The sequence below is a fragment of the Mus pahari genome, chromosome 2, assembly GCF_900095145.1.
Source record: "Mus pahari chromosome 2, PAHARI_EIJ_v1.1, whole genome shotgun sequence".
Classification (NCBI taxonomy): domain Eukaryota; kingdom Metazoa; phylum Chordata; class Mammalia; order Rodentia; family Muridae; genus Mus; species Mus pahari.
In genome coordinates, this window is record NC_034591.1 from 22,022,315 (window position 1) to 22,037,747 (window position 15,433).

General features: G+C 48.0%; 1 protein-coding gene across 4 annotated transcripts in view; it reads left to right on the top strand.

Annotated features, from left to right (window-relative positions):
• Dpp6 (dipeptidyl peptidase like 6) overlaps positions 1–15,433 on the top strand; it is a 900,820-nt gene that overhangs the window by 828,868 nt on the left and 56,519 nt on the right. For all 4 annotated transcript variants that reach the window (XM_021188263.2, XM_021188277.1, XM_021188253.2 and 1 more), the window contains exons 13-16: positions 1,822–1,929; positions 3,637–3,728; positions 4,961–5,008; positions 6,709–6,827. In XM_021188263.2, the coding sequence (XP_021043922.1) occupies positions 1,822–1,929; positions 3,637–3,728; positions 4,961–5,008; positions 6,709–6,827 (367 nt within the window). The remainder of the gene's footprint in view (positions 1–1,821; positions 1,930–3,636; positions 3,729–4,960; positions 5,009–6,708; positions 6,828–15,433) is intronic.

Sequence of the window (15,433 nt, forward strand, 5' to 3'; positions counted from 1 at the left end):
CACACACACACACACACACACACACACACACACACACACGCACACGCACTTGTTTACCACATGAGCGACTTTGCAAACACTGCCCTCCTGCACACATTCTGGAAGGCTCCAGGGAGCAGTGGACAGTGATCTTAGAAGCTGAGGCCTCTCACTTTGAGCACACTACTTCTGCCCAGAATTAATCACAGTACTTTTAATCTCTGTCCAAAGTGCAAACATTTCCCCCAGAAAACTAGGGGACTCTTGCCTCATCCATCCCACAGTGGGCAAACAAAAGTCCATCTAAAAAGCCAAATTAACAGCTGCTCTTTCCACTCCTCTTCTGTTAAATACCACACTCCCAACTCTAAATAGAAAAGTCAATATTTGCAGATTAAAGGTTTCATTTTATTGCAAATATTCATGAAGATTAAATGTGATTTTAATCACATTAGTTCATTTCTCTGAGCACATCATATTTGTGTGTTCCTTTACTGTGGGGAAATGAGGTTTTCCTGGGCCAGCTGTGCTTTATTTACTGCTTGTTTGCATCTCTGAGGGCATCTTGAATCACAATATTACACACCTTAGCCGGTAAGTGGAGTAGCCAGTCAGTGGTGTATACTGATGGAAACTTCCAGACTTTGGGTTCAGAATATGGTAAAGATGCTACTGTACCACAATCCCTCTGCCCATCAGAGTGGTCACCTCCCACTAGGGTAGGCTAAGGGCTGCAAAGGCCTGCCTGCTCAGCTCTTGGGGTGCCAGGAATAGAGTGTGGTAACAGGATACATCTGGCTGGCAGCCCTGACCCCAGTGTTGTAATCAGGAAGAAATGACCGTTGCTCAGACCAGTGCACCACCTAGCGCCTGCCTCTTCAGGATATCTCTAGTGAGAGCCAGGCCCAGGTGGGCTCTCTGCTGTCTGAGTTTTAAAATAGATACAACTGGTCCAGGTGGGTTTTTTATTTCTTTCAATGTGCCTCCTCAATGGGTGGTTCAGTGTGAAATCTGTTTTATTAAGGAAAAGAAGGCAGGACTAGAAGAGGGAAAACTGGAGTCTGTGACAAGTCTTCCCAGTTGGCTTTGAGCTGGGGTGTGACAAAACTCAGTGTAGCAGCTTTGTGTGCTTGGGGGTTTCACAGCAGTGGCTGAAGTCCAGTATGTGTCCCTGGCTTAGTTCCCACCATGAGGTGTGCTTGGTGTGTGCACAAGCCCACTTCTTCACTCATCTTCCCATGCTATAGACAACAGTGTTGTCTGCCTTTCTCTGGGAGATACATTAACAGGGTGCGAGTGGGCTGTGTATCTGTGTAGGGTATATACATATGTTTGCGTAGCTGTGTACAGGTGTGCATACGAGTTTGCAAACATAAGTGTGTGTGCACATGGAGGCCAGACATTGATGTCGGGTGTCTTCCTCAGCTGCTCTCCACTTTATTTTTTGACCTAGACTCCCTCACTGAACCTGGAGCTCACCAAGTACATTAGACTGACTCGCCGGTAAACCTGAGGGACTCACCCGTCTCTGCCCCCCACCCCACCCCCCAGCATTCAGGTCACAGACCCTTGCTGGCACTTTCTGCTTTTACATGGTTCTGGGCATCTGACCAGCAAGTGCTCGACCAACTGAGCCATCCCCCAGCCCTGGTCTGTGGACTGAGGTGCCTCTTTCTTTCCCTGCTTTTAGAACACCAAAGGTCTGACTGCCTAGTCCCACTTGCCCTTTAGCTCTGTCTGTCATTAGAAATTTCACGTAAGATGCCTGAGCATGCTCCCTCCCCTACTCACTTCTCCTCCCATGCAGCTTTGTGTTGACAGGCCTGTCATCTTTGTCCACAGAATGAAGAGCCTGTGTTCTCCAAAGATGGCAGGAAGTTTTTCTTTGTCAGAGCGATCCCACAGGGAGGCCGGGGTAAATTCTACCACATCACCGTATCATCATCTCAGGTAAGTCCTCCTGCCTTCTATGCTGCCGTTCTATTGGTGCGGGCCTTGTGGTGAGAACACTCGCCCTTCCCAGGACCCCAAGATGCCCTGGGTTCCAAGGGTGAAGTAGCATGGCACTTGTCCATATACAGAGGAGGGCAGTGGCTAGAGTGTAAATTCTCTACTGATGCCCAAGAATATGGACATGGAATATGACATTTCTAGCAACAATAGAAGGACACGAAGACTCACTGATGGACAGCAATTAAGACGACCACTGAGTGCCTGTCTGCCCTTCCTGACACTCTCCTTTCCCTTGAGGCTACTCTAAGTCCTTCATGAGTCTCCCACTAACCCCAGCACTGCTTCTACCCTGAGAGAGAAGCAGATCTGGCCCTAATGATACCACAGCTGCTAGTCAATGATACTCATACCTGCTCTGGTCAGGCAGCTTACGATGCGTGCTGCTGAGCAGGGAAGCAGGGTAGCTGTCGAGTGATGCCTCCCTGGAAGCCCAGTGACCCCAGGAAGGGATGCCTGGATGCTGAGCTTTGAGAAGGTGATGAGGATGGGCATGTGCTTGGCCCTCTGTGTCCCCAATGCCATCCTCTGTGTACAGGTTTGACTTTAAAGCAGGCTGGAGTTATCAAGAATGGGGGCGAGCATATGAAATGTAACTAGGAAGAAGCCGGTTTGGAAGCATATGCGTATCTGGTTGGACCCAGAAGAAAAGCCACAGGGCCATCCCCTTAAGGAATATCTGGGATGGAGGAGAGAAGGACCTTGAAATGCCCTGGGGGGAGCGATGGCTGCTCCCAGCTTAGGCAGGCATTTCTGTTTTCCAGCCACTTAATCACGTGGCTTACAGGATGTCCAAACCCTGACTTGATCTGTTCATATTCTCACTGGGATCATTCCAAGCAAGATTTAGAAAGAAAACAAACAAACTACACTTTCGTTCAGCCTGTCTCTAAATTCCTGCAGAGGATCAGAAATTGCTGAGAACCCCTTAACATCTATCAGGAAGTGGTTTCCACCCTGACCCAGGCACCCGCTTTTGTCCTGGACTCTGCTTCCAAGCCCAGGATGACATAGGCTGCTAAATGACATAGGATGACATAGGCAGCTTGCTCTCGGGTCTGCAGTCCTTCTTGTTGACCTCCATTGACTGGGTTAGACTCCATCCCTCTGATCTGGCTCCCCAGGGCAAATGCCATTCAGAACAGCTACCCACAGCTATACCTCAGCATCCTAGCTGAAAATGTAAATGCTGCCTTGCATCTGGTGCTATGATGACAGGCGCTGGTGACTATAGTGCATGGCTCTGGGAGAAACCTGAGAAGTGTGCTAGCTCAGCAGGAATCATGGTCAGTTCTTGTGGCACCTGGACCTCAGCAAGGATGGCAGAAGCTGTCAGAAGAACTGCACTGAGTTCCTCCTGACTTGGCTGACATCATCCTTTTCCCCACTCTCTTTCCTCCATCCTGGGCCCTAATACAAACATTAAATTCACACGTGTGTGGACCTTGGGTGTATATCTGCAGAAGGTAGGATAAGGGACCATCTGATATTCCCCCTGGCAACACTCAGAGGCCATTGCAGGGGATGCTGGCTTTAAGCCAGGACATATAAAAGAGAAGCAAAGGGGGAAGCTATCGCCTCATTTCTGACAGGTTCCAGATGAGGTACCAAAGTTGTCTCCCTCCTGATATCTTGTCTGTATTTCAGCCCAACAGCAGCAATGACAACATCCAGTCTATCACCTCCGGGGACTGGGATGTGACCAAGATCCTGTCCTATGATGAGAAGCGGAATAAGATGTGAGTGAGAGCCAGGAGCTGCCTCTGACTGCCACCAGGTCCCCTTGTTATTTCTAGTCAAATGTGCTGGAAGAGAGAAAACACACAGCCCAGGGTCCTCCTTTCCCCTCCGAGGTCATGGCACTCACCATTGTGAGCTCAGGTCCTGACTCAGCCGACTCCCAAAGCTACAAGGCACAGTGACAAAGGAAAGCTTGGACAGACCAGTGAGGCAACATAGGTTCACAGAGGTGCTCTAAAGCAGCTGTTTGTCAAGTCTCTGTAGACATGGGCACAGGCCGAGGGCATCCCCAACAAGATCTCACTAATACTATGGTTATATGTTAGCATAGGTCTGCTCGCCCACTGAAAAGACAAACTAAGACGTGCTGGGGGATGATTCTATCATTAAAGTACTCACTGCGCAAGCGTGAGGATCTGAGTTCAAGCCCCAAGACCCACATAAAAAAGCAGGCATGGTAGCATGGGCTTGTAATTCCAGTGCTGGACAAGTAGGGTCTGGAGCTCACTGGCCAGCACGCCTCACCCAGTCCGTAAGCCAAGTCCCAGAGATAGACTCTGTCTCAAAAGAAAACTAAATATATGGGATGACCTTGGAATGCTGCCCAGAGTGAGCCTCTGGCCTCTATAGTGCCCCTGTACACGCAAACACGCAACTATGTGCACACACACACACACACACACACACACACACATAAAACAAAAATAAATACCAAGATGCAGAGAAGATAAACTGCTCTCCCAGGTTATTCAGTCCTTATCCGAGGAGTGCAGGCCCAGTCCTGTACCTGATGCTGCTCGGCCTCACTGCTCACACAGTAGGCTCTCTCGGGCTTAGGATGAACCAGCATGCATGCATTCCCCAGACCAGGCTTTATGGGATTGCATAAAGTCTCCTCCTTGCCCTCCAGGTTACTAGTCTATAGGGAGAACCCCATGTTCATATCTAAGTGTGCCCCTCCTGTTGCCCTCACTGCTAAGTCATGACCCAGAGCAGGGGCAGAGGTGAGTCAGTGTGGGAGACACCTGAAGCTGATGGTGTGACCAGTGTGTCCCTCTGCCTGTAGATGTGGCCTTCCCCTGCTATGGTCATGAGTGTGCCCAGACCTAATGTGAGCATTGCTCATTAAACAGGCCACAGTCTCCGGCAGGTACTATGAAGATGCCAGGGTGGGGCTTATGGCCTGTAAATGTACCGAGGTAAGCTGACCCAGTATGATCCATCTCCACAGCTATTTCCTGAGCACAGAAGACCTGCCACGAAGACGACAGCTCTACAGGTAACTGGCTCCCACTGCCAGCAGGGCCTTGTGGCTTCGCAAACCACAGCTCTGAGCAGCCCATAGGCGGCAGCAAGGATAGCTGGGTAACTAGAGAGTCTGGAGAGAGAGAAAAGTGCAGAAGCCACTGGGCCCAAGGCCTCAAGTCCTCTCTCTCTCTCTCTCTCTCTCTCTCTCTCTCTCTCACACACACACACACACACACACACACACACACACACACACACACACNCACACACACACACACACACACACACACACACACACACACACACACACATGTACACACACACACAGACACTTCTCCTCTTGAGAGAGTCTGCCTGGCCGGCTCTGCAGTCAAGCATTATCTTGGCAGATTCCATTTATCTGTGTGTTCTGAGGACAGCTGAGTCTGGTTTGGGAATCAACCAATGGCTGAGTGGAGAGGAGAAGAGGGGCTGGCTTTTCCATCTCCTGCCGTTTTCCATGCTTGCCTGTGAGGACCCAAAGAGGGAGCAGATGTAAGGTCGCCTTCTCAGCAGTTGCCTGCCTGTTGCTAATCTCACGGGAGGGGGCTTTGTTCTGAGGTAAACTTGATTTCTGACAGTTTAGAAGAGGAGAAAAACAATGGCTGTTTCTGGACAGTTCTTAGTTGGAACAGCTGCATCTGGCTGCCCTCTGAATCTTCAATGGCCACTAGAAGAGGCCAGTGTGGACCCGAGAAGCTACAGAAGCCCCCAGCACACAGAAGTCTCCCCAGTGTACCCCACGCTGAGTACAAAGCTGCTATGAATGAGCAAGGCTCTGTGAGCACGGACCTGCTTCTCTCTAGACTCTTCACTGCTATGGGCCTACTAGAGTCATGAAAGCCAGGCTGCACACTTCACAAAAGGCAGGAAGGGAGCCTTTTGCTCCTCCCTGTGTCCAGTAGCATCAGAAGCTTGGCTTCTCTCTCCCACAACATCTTCATCCTCAGGAAGAGAAGTTCCACATTGAAAGCTGTGCTTAGAGAGGAAACTTCTCAGTGCCATGTGAAGACAGGAGCTTCCTGGCCTAGATTAGACCTGTCCATGGTGGTTCCAGGTGGCATCTTCAATTGGTTTCTCTCACTGTCCTTCTCATCCCCAAGCAAGAAGCAACATCAGCACCATCCTGCTGTCAGGAGAACTGACAATGGCACCCATGACCACAGTGGGCACTGGCACCCATGACCACACTGGGCACTGGCACCCATGACCACACTGGGCACTGGCACCCATGACCACACTGGGCACTGGCACCCATGACCACGCTGGGCACTGACACCCATGACCACGCTGGGCATTGGCACCCATGACCACGCTGGGCATTGGCACCCATGACCACGCTGGGCATTGGCACCCATGACCACGCTGGGCATTGGCACCCATGACTTCACTGGGCAATGACACCCAAGACTGTAATCTCCATACCCTGGTATCACCTTGCCTTGCAGTTTCACCAATTGCAAGGATCAGGAGAACTGAGAAGTCTCCAATGGAGGAATTGTGGGTTAGGAATGCTGAGAAATATAGTTAAATAACCCCAAAGGGGTATTGATGGGAGTAAAGCTTAATGGATTAGCATCAGGGGTGACCAGGCAACCTCAGAGGAGAGGTACCCCACTGGGGAATTCAGGACTTGACCTCCAAGATCACTCAGTCTCTGTCCTTGTTCTCATTGGCTCTTTGCTCTTCCAGTGCCAACACGGTAGATGACTTCAACAGGCAGTGTCTGTCGTGTGACCTGGTAGAGAACTGCACCTACGTCAGTGCTTCTTTCAGCCATAACATGGACTTCTTCCTGCTCAAGTGTGAAGGTGAGTGGCTGCCACTCCACACCTGTCTCGGGTGGATGCCGAGGTCTGCAGACAGGAGCGCACACAGGACAAAGTGGGAGTGGTGGGAACATGGCAGACCACAAAACTAGGGACACTACTCATGAGGCAGGACTGCATTTACATCTTCTCCAAAGCTCATCGGGGGTGTTCTCTACATTGAGCTACATCTCACCTCTCACTGTCCATAAAAGACTAGTAAGCTGTCAGCTACTGGAGGTATCTATCACATAACTGTACCTGTGCTGTTTATAAAGATGGCAAAACAATTCCAAGATCACATTTCCAATATTGAGGCTTGAGATCATACAGAGAACCACAGAAATACAAGTTCCTAGAACCCAGCTCATTGATCCCAAGCGGTCAACTGTTCCTTACGTGTGTGTGTGTGTGTGTGTGTGTGTGTGTGTGTGTGTGTGTGTGCATGTGTGTGTGTGTGTGTGTGTGTGTGCCTATGTGTATATATGTACCGTGGTGCATTGGTAGAGGTCAGAGGACAACTTTTAAGGGTTGATTCTTTCCTTCCACCATGTGAGTTCTAGGAATAGAACTTGAGTAGTTGGGCTAATGACAAGCTTTTGTATCTTCCAAGCTATCTCACTGCCCATGTAGAAGTGTTTCTTACCACACCCACCAGAACACTCTATAGTAGACCCAGCCTCAGGATGGATCCAGAAAATGTCTTTGCATCTTATGCTTATCTGTTGGAAAGATTGAATCCATAAGAAGGTAAGCAATAAGCCGGGTGTGGTGGCACACGCCTTTAATGCCAGCACTCGGGAGGCAGAGGCAGGCAGAGGCCAGCCTGGTCTACAAAGTGAGTTCCAGGACAGCCAGGGCTACACAGAGAAATCCTGTCTCTAAAAACCTAAAGAAGAAGAAGAAGAAGAAGAAGAAGAAGAAGAAGAAGAAGAAGAAGAAGAAGAAGAAGAAGAAGAAGAAGAAGAAGAAGAAGAAGAAGAAGAAGAAGAAGAAGAAGAAGAAGGAGGAGGAGGTAAGCAATAAATATGGTTCTACACAACAAAGTCTCAAAGACCTAGACCTACTGTGATCTCAAGAGAGACTAGATGTGCTAAAGGAGGCTACTGAGCTCTAGAGGTAGGCCCTCTCTGCTAAAATGGAAGTCTTGGCAGTCATAGAGAGAGGTGGTGACTTTGTATGGTGGTGTGTTACACAGCCTGCTGGTTCCTCCATAGCTTGTGTACATATGCTCTCTTGACAGATGTCACCTAAAGCCCTGAAAAGCTCAGCTCCCAACATCCTTCCAAGATGGAGGTGACACCTGTACAAGCTTTCTAAAACACATTAGTCCCTGAAACTTCCTATATCCAGTCCCTGACCCCTGTGCTTCTCAGACTGGTGCCTACAAATGGGAACTCAATTTCTCATCGTTCTTGATGACTAAGGATGTCTACACTGTGGCACTACGGTGTGTGATTTCACCTTGTAGTCCTGAGCAAGTCCAGGCCAGAAAACTAACATTGAAGTGTCAGCAGATTGGATGCTCTGAAGGCTGGGGGACAGGTTTCCCCCATTGACCCTGGCAACACTTCACTTAAAGATGTGCCATTTCAGTCCGTACCCTTACCTTTGCCATTCAAAAGAGGGTGATCTCCTCTTCTTGAGTGAATTTGCAAAGACTTTCCTCCCACATAAAGCCACACTCATAGGTGCTGGAGTTTAGGACTTCAGCTTATCTTTGAGAGGAGACACAGTGAATCACAGTTCCCTTCTGAGATGCGTGTCGTCAGGGCTGGAGAGGTGGCTCAGAGGTTAGCAATGCATGCTGCTCTTCCAAAGGACCCGAGTTCACTTCTCAACACCCACACTGGGCAGCTCACAGCCACCTGAAACTTCAGCTCAAGGATCCAGTGCAGTGGAGCAACCTATACACATAGAGTATACATATAAATAATAATATAAATAATAATAATAATAATAATAATAATAATAATAATAATAATAATAATAAACCAAGATGTACATGGTTTTCTAATACAAGAAAGAGGTAATAGAAAGCTGTGCTCAGTGTTTTCCCAGGATCACAAAAATGGGCAGAGACTACTCAGCGGCTCTGCCACTCCACTGTTCAGAGTTAGAATGTTAACATATTTGAAAAAGAAGAGCCACTCTAGTGTAGACTTTGTCTGGGAATTCCTCCAGGTCATAAAACTAACCTGGTGCTCAAGTTAAGTGTGATAAGGAGAGTCATTTAGGGCTTTCTCCTCCCAAGAAAACATCAGGCCTCACAGCCCCAGAGTGGTAGGTCAGAGAATCAGTAGACATGACTCCAGTCCCAGCCACTATTTGCAAATTCAAACTGTTTTTGCCAAACTAAATCCCAAGAGCATGATTTATCTCCCTTCGTGTTTCTCAAAAGCATTTCATTGATCCTCATTCTAGGAAGATCTATATATCCTCTGGAAATGGGACTCATACTCAGACAACGGCTGCTTTAAAAAGTCTATAAACATTTTTCTTGGAACTGATGGAACTATTGATCTCACTCTGTTCTAGGAGGGAAAGAACAGTCTGTGCCCATGATCCCACTGGGCTCTGGGACCACTGCCTCACACTCCTCACAGTGCCCAGTGCTTAAGAGCTCTATAATAGATCCAGTGGCTTCATTTAAGACAAGTTCTCCACCCTTAAGATGAATTCAAGCAAAATGTTCTTGTACACTTAAAGCGAATCCTTCTGATCACTATCCCTCTATGCCTAAGCAACCCTCAAGGGTCCCTTACTCACACCTGAGTGTCATCGGGTTCCAGAAAGACAGGATTGGACAGACCTACTTAGAATCTGGGCTCTGCCAGAAAGTTGAGGCTGGGTGGAGGTGGTTAACCTCCATGACATCAACTGAGCAACCACATATGTGTAATCAGAACACAACAGTGACCAGGCAGGGATGGAAGGTAGTGACCAGGGATCTTGTGGGGGAAGAGGAGATGGATGCTGTGTACAGTGGGTTAAGTGTCTGCTGAGGAAGCCTGAGGACCTGGATACGGATCCCCAAGTATAGCAGTGCATATACATCCCAGCACTGAGGGATGGAGACGGCAAGTCCTGGAGTTCACTGCCCAGTCGGGTTAGCCAATCAGTGAGCTCCAAGATCAGTGAAGGACCTTGTCTCACAATTAAGGAAAAACTTATGGAGGAAGACAGCCAGGTTCAACCTCTGGGTTCCAATTATGCAACATATGCGCACAGCACACATTCTAATAATGATGATGAATTAGCAAGAATAATAAGATGAAGCTAAGGATATTAGCTCCACTTTGAGGAAAGTTGCTGACCATGGAGCTGAAAGTGAGTTGGATTTTAGGCCAAGTCCAGGCTCAGTAAAAACAAGCGTCATGGGGGATTAGTTGGTGATGGCATGAGAGACTGATTTGTGATGTCTGCCAAGGCAACAGCAGCCACATGGCATGTGTCTGTCACATTGGACAGGTCATCCTCTAAGAACGAATGGATACCTCCTGAAAAAGTAAGTTTCCCATTCCAGGTCACCTAGGATGGCCGCAGGGCAGCTGTACCCTAACCCTCTCCTACTGCAGAGTGAAGCAAGGCAGGCTATGTTTACAGACCTAAGCCCCTAAGGCACTGTGCTCCCCTGAAGTAAGAAAGCAGCATGTCATGAAGGGGCATGCTTGAAGACTGAAGGACTGACAAGTCTAGACATCCCCTCTGAGAGGGGTCTGCTGGGGTTTCTGACTATAGATGCCTTTGTCTGTCAGGTGGGCTTTGGACCAGGCAGCAGACATGGCTAGCGTCCTCAAGAGTGGCTCAGGGAGTTGCACTTAGGATACTGGGAAGGGGCCAAAGGCCCCATACTGGAGGCTTGCTTACCGGCCTATAGACTGTGGGCAGATGGACTAGAGGAAGATGTTCTGTCATTGGGGACATGCCCTTGAAGGACCCTGGAGCTCTGGTACCTTCCTGTCTCCTTTTCACTTCCTGGACTGCTGTGCAGTGATAAGCTGTGGTCTGACACGTTTCTACCTGGATGTTCAAGCTCCCTGTAGGCTGTGAGACAAGGGAGCCGAGCAGCCAGAGACCAAAGTCTCTGGATCTGTGACCTAAAATCAACCTTTCCTCTTTATACGTTGATTTTCTCGGGCGTTTTGTCACAGCAGCCAGGCTCCTGCACTGTCCTAAATCAGCAGTGTGAGCAGGAGTCCCCAAATGTTTGCTAATGACTCTTAAGTAGCCTTGGACCTGTGGAAATAGTAAGCAACCTGCATCTTCAAGCATGCAGAATGATTTCAGTTCCCAGAAGCAGAGTTAAAAACAAATGGTTGAGATGGTAAGGTGGCTCAGTGGACAGAGGCACTTGCCATCAAACCTGATAACTGAGTTCAATCCCTGGAATACATTATGGTTGGTGGGAAGAGAAAACCAACTCCTGACTTCCTCTAGTTTCCACACATGCAAACTGTGGCATATATATGTACATACATACACATATACACACTGTAACATGCATGTACATACACACACACTGACATCTATGCACATACTCAGTGAGATGCATGTACACACACATACTGTAACATGCATGAGCTCACACATACACTATGACATGTGTGTACCCCCACACACATCTGTGATATGCATGTGCTCACACACACACACTGACATGCATGTACCTATATACACACACTGTGACATGCATGTACGCACATACACACACATACACACAAAATAAATCACTGTTTAGAAATCATTCAATAAAAATTATAACTTGGTTCTGTAAGCCATGTCGTCCTCTGGATGGCTCCTACACTGAGTTTCAGAGGCATTAACCTTGGCCCTTTTTTAATTTTGAGTGTGTTTAAAACCAGGCTTGAGGCTCCTAGGAGCATTGCTGGTATGTTTGTGAGAACATCTGTTCACTCTCTCAAACATTTGGATTCCCTTTGAGGCTGTGTACTAAGAATAGGGAGGGGGATCCCAACACACCCAGTAAGACCATAGTGCTCCTCAGTGACCATGAAGCAGATGTTTCCTGTGGTAAAGTACCTGCCCAGCATCCTTATTGCTGGACCAGTGTGATGCATGGCATTTGGTGACCTTCCTGTAAGGCTAGAGGGTGTGTCCTACATGTGTCACTCAAATGTCCATTTAAAGTGATGCCATTCTGTCTGATAGTAGCCCCCTTTAAGCTGTATCCATTTCTCTTGTTTCTGGAATGCTTGCTGTGGTAAGAAAGACTTTCTTGCTGCCAGTCACTTTGCTCTTGATTGAAATGACTACAGCACTTCCCACCATGCATTTCTATCCAAAATGGCTTCCCAGAACAGTATTTCCCTTTTCTGGGTCTTTACAGAGGGAATATAGAAATGAAAGATTCACAACATTACTAAACCACCAGGGAGGGAACCAAAAATCACAAGCAATGAAATTTGAAGATGAATCTGAATTGGTAATACAGAGTACAAAAGCCAATGTCAGGTATTTATGACATATTTGATAAAGGTGTGACTATGAGGTATGGAGTAGTTAACTTTCAGAATTTGAATTCTGAAATGCCAGACCAGGTAGAGATGTTGAAGGCCAGGAGCTAGAGCTGATCATGGTTTAGGAATTATACAAAGGAACTGCCCTGCTCACCAAGGTACCACCTCCCACAGTGCTCCTATCAGGAGCCCTGGATGTGAAGTGGGGTGCAAGGCCTTATGAGCATGAGGTGAAGTATACCTCCACCAGGAAGGATGACTACAGCCTTCCCCAGATCCCAGAAGGTGTCACCAGAGAACGGGTGCTGGGAAAGAAATAACTAACTGCTGGGGCCTTTTTCAAAGTCACTATTTGAAGTTTAAAAGAACCATTTAATAGAGTGGCTAGATATGGTGGTTGCTTGCTAGGTTCCTAGGAAATCTCTGGAGTCATTGAATGTATATCAATAAAAGCCTGCTCTAATGCCCAGGCCAGTCTCAAACTAACCATCCTCCTGCCTCAGCATCCCTAGTGTGGAATCCCAGATTCCAACACACTGGGCAACATCTGCTATAAGACTTTCCCTCATTCCCTAAAGTCTTCTCCATTGGGAAGATTAAGGAGCACCAAAGAGGACCGTGGATCAGGCAGCTTGTGGATTTCCAGAGGCACATACAACTCAAAGTTGAAAAATCCAAGAAAACAAGAACTGAGGCTTAAAGACTGGAGGGATGTACAGTGCTTATAGAGACTGTGGGAAGACGTGGCAGAGAGTGGGCTTCGGATCACTGGAGCAGTTCCCAGCACTGAGAGAAAAAAAGACCTCTGAGCATGGCTGGAAGAACCGTGGAGCTGGGCACAGTGCTGCAGCACTTGGGAGGTTAAGGTAGAAGGATCCAGCACCCAAGGGCAACTTGTCGAGTGTGAAGGGTTTGAGGCCAGCCTAAATGTATTTCACTGATCTCAAAGACAACCAAGCTTGTGCTCTGCTGGGTGCTGCTTGGAGGGGACAGCCCTATTTCATAAAATCAAACAAAATGGAGGCCAAGCTGGAGAGATTATTCAGCGGTTTTGAAAGTTACTTGTTATGGTCCAGGTAGAGGACCTGGATTTGATGCCCTACAAGCCCGTCAAGGCTCGCAACGACCCATAACTCCAGTTCAAAGGGACCAATGGCCTCTTCTGTCATCCACAGGCACTAGGCATGCACATGGTACACATACACACATGCAGGCGAACAGTAAGCATTTGGTAGATAGGAAATGTATGAACTATCAGTTGGGGCATGGTGGTAACAGCTATAGGCTTTTAGTAACCAGCTTCAGCACTAATTCCAACCACACTCCAGCAGTGCTTCTGTCCTGAGTCATTGTGAGACTACGTGCTGGGGACACGGCAATGCCAGTAACACACCACTGACCTCTTTGCCACCCTCCTCACTGCCACACAAAGCCTCTGGGGCGCAGCTCTTGAATCTTCTCACACAGTGCCATCTCCTTCCCCCAGACTCTGGAAGCCTTTTCTGTCCCCAGACACAGGGCCTGTCTCATGGCCTCTCTACCAGCAGCCTTTTAGTACTGTCTACAACATTCAGGCTTCTGTAACCAAACACAGTAAACCAGCTCCCTTCTGAAACACCACTGAGAGTGTTTTCAAGCTCTGAGTCGGGACGCCTGGCAGCAAAGCAGAACGAGTATTTGGTGAGAGTCATCCCACAACCTGATCACCTCCCAAAGACTCTACCCCTAATGCCAGTACTTTTTAACACCTTCTTTTTTTTTTTTTTTTGAGTGTGCATAAATATCAGAGTATAAATGGAATATGTGTTGAATTGATTCCAGAATATCACAGGATTCCAGTAGTGTACTCCAGGCTGTGTCAGCCCCTGTGGAAACAGGAGACATGTACATCTTCCTCTCTGTTCATAGATACCCACCTGGTACCCTTTAAGACACCCCTCACCCTCTCCACCCTTTATCCTAATTCACTTTCCTGTACAACATGTTCTCCATGACCTAGCTACTTCTGGTAGGGTTTTGAGCATCCATCTCCATCCCTGTGTAGGCTTTGTACATGTAAGATCGCCTTTTATCTGCAGCTTTGATCCAGCATTGAGAAACACACCCATGCACTAGAACGCCCAGTGGATCTCTGAGCAACAGGGGACAGTGCAGTCCTAGTTCCGTGTGGTAGTTGCAGGGCCTGCTGCTTAAGATCATGCACTTCTTTTGCAGAGGACCCAAGTTCAGTGCCCAGCACCCATGCTGGATAGCTCATAATCACCTGTAAGTGTAGCTCCTTGGGACCTAATGCCTTCTTCTGGCTTCCAAGGGAACTGCACTCAGGGGCACATACACAGAGAGAGACAGAAAGAGAAACACACATAACTAAAAATAAATATTAGAAAATTTTTAAATCTCAATTGTGCCCTAGGACTTTCTAGAAACAATGCCAATCCATGTGCCACAGGGAAAAGAGGGTACTGTAAAATCTGCTTCTCGTGATGCAAGGTGATAAAATGTTCTATAAAACATTAATTACTATTATACATGAAAGTGCACTTATAAGATTTGGAATCATGGACCCTGACATAATATTTGATAAAGAAATGCGGGGATTGAAAGGACATGAAAGCAATAAAGGCAAGCCCTGTGTGACTTGAGGCCACATGCTTACAGGATGACTGAGTGTTCTGAGTGAGTCGTCTAGCTGGCTCTGGGACTCTGGACCGGCCTGAACACTGCTCTTGCTCCTTGCTTGTGGATCCAACTTTGAGAACTACATCCTATAACATGATAAGGCACTGGGAGCTGTGCCTTCACTCTGTACTGCTCCATAAAAATGATGTGATGTGCCCTTGGTGGCTGCTGATCTGCCAGGCTCCTGCACTGTGGCTCATCACCAGAAGCCAGAAGCAGATACCAGTGACAGCAACATCTTGGAGGGTCCTTTCTGGACTTCTTTGGATAACTCAGAATCCTTACCATGCAGGAACCTGTGATGGCTTCTTCAACAGCTGCCTCTATGGAGTACCACAGGGCCATCTCAGGACCCACACAGGAGCAGCTGCCTCTATGGAGTACCATGAGGCCATCTCAGGACCCACACAGGAGCAGCTGCCTCTATGGAGTACCACAGGGCCATCTCAG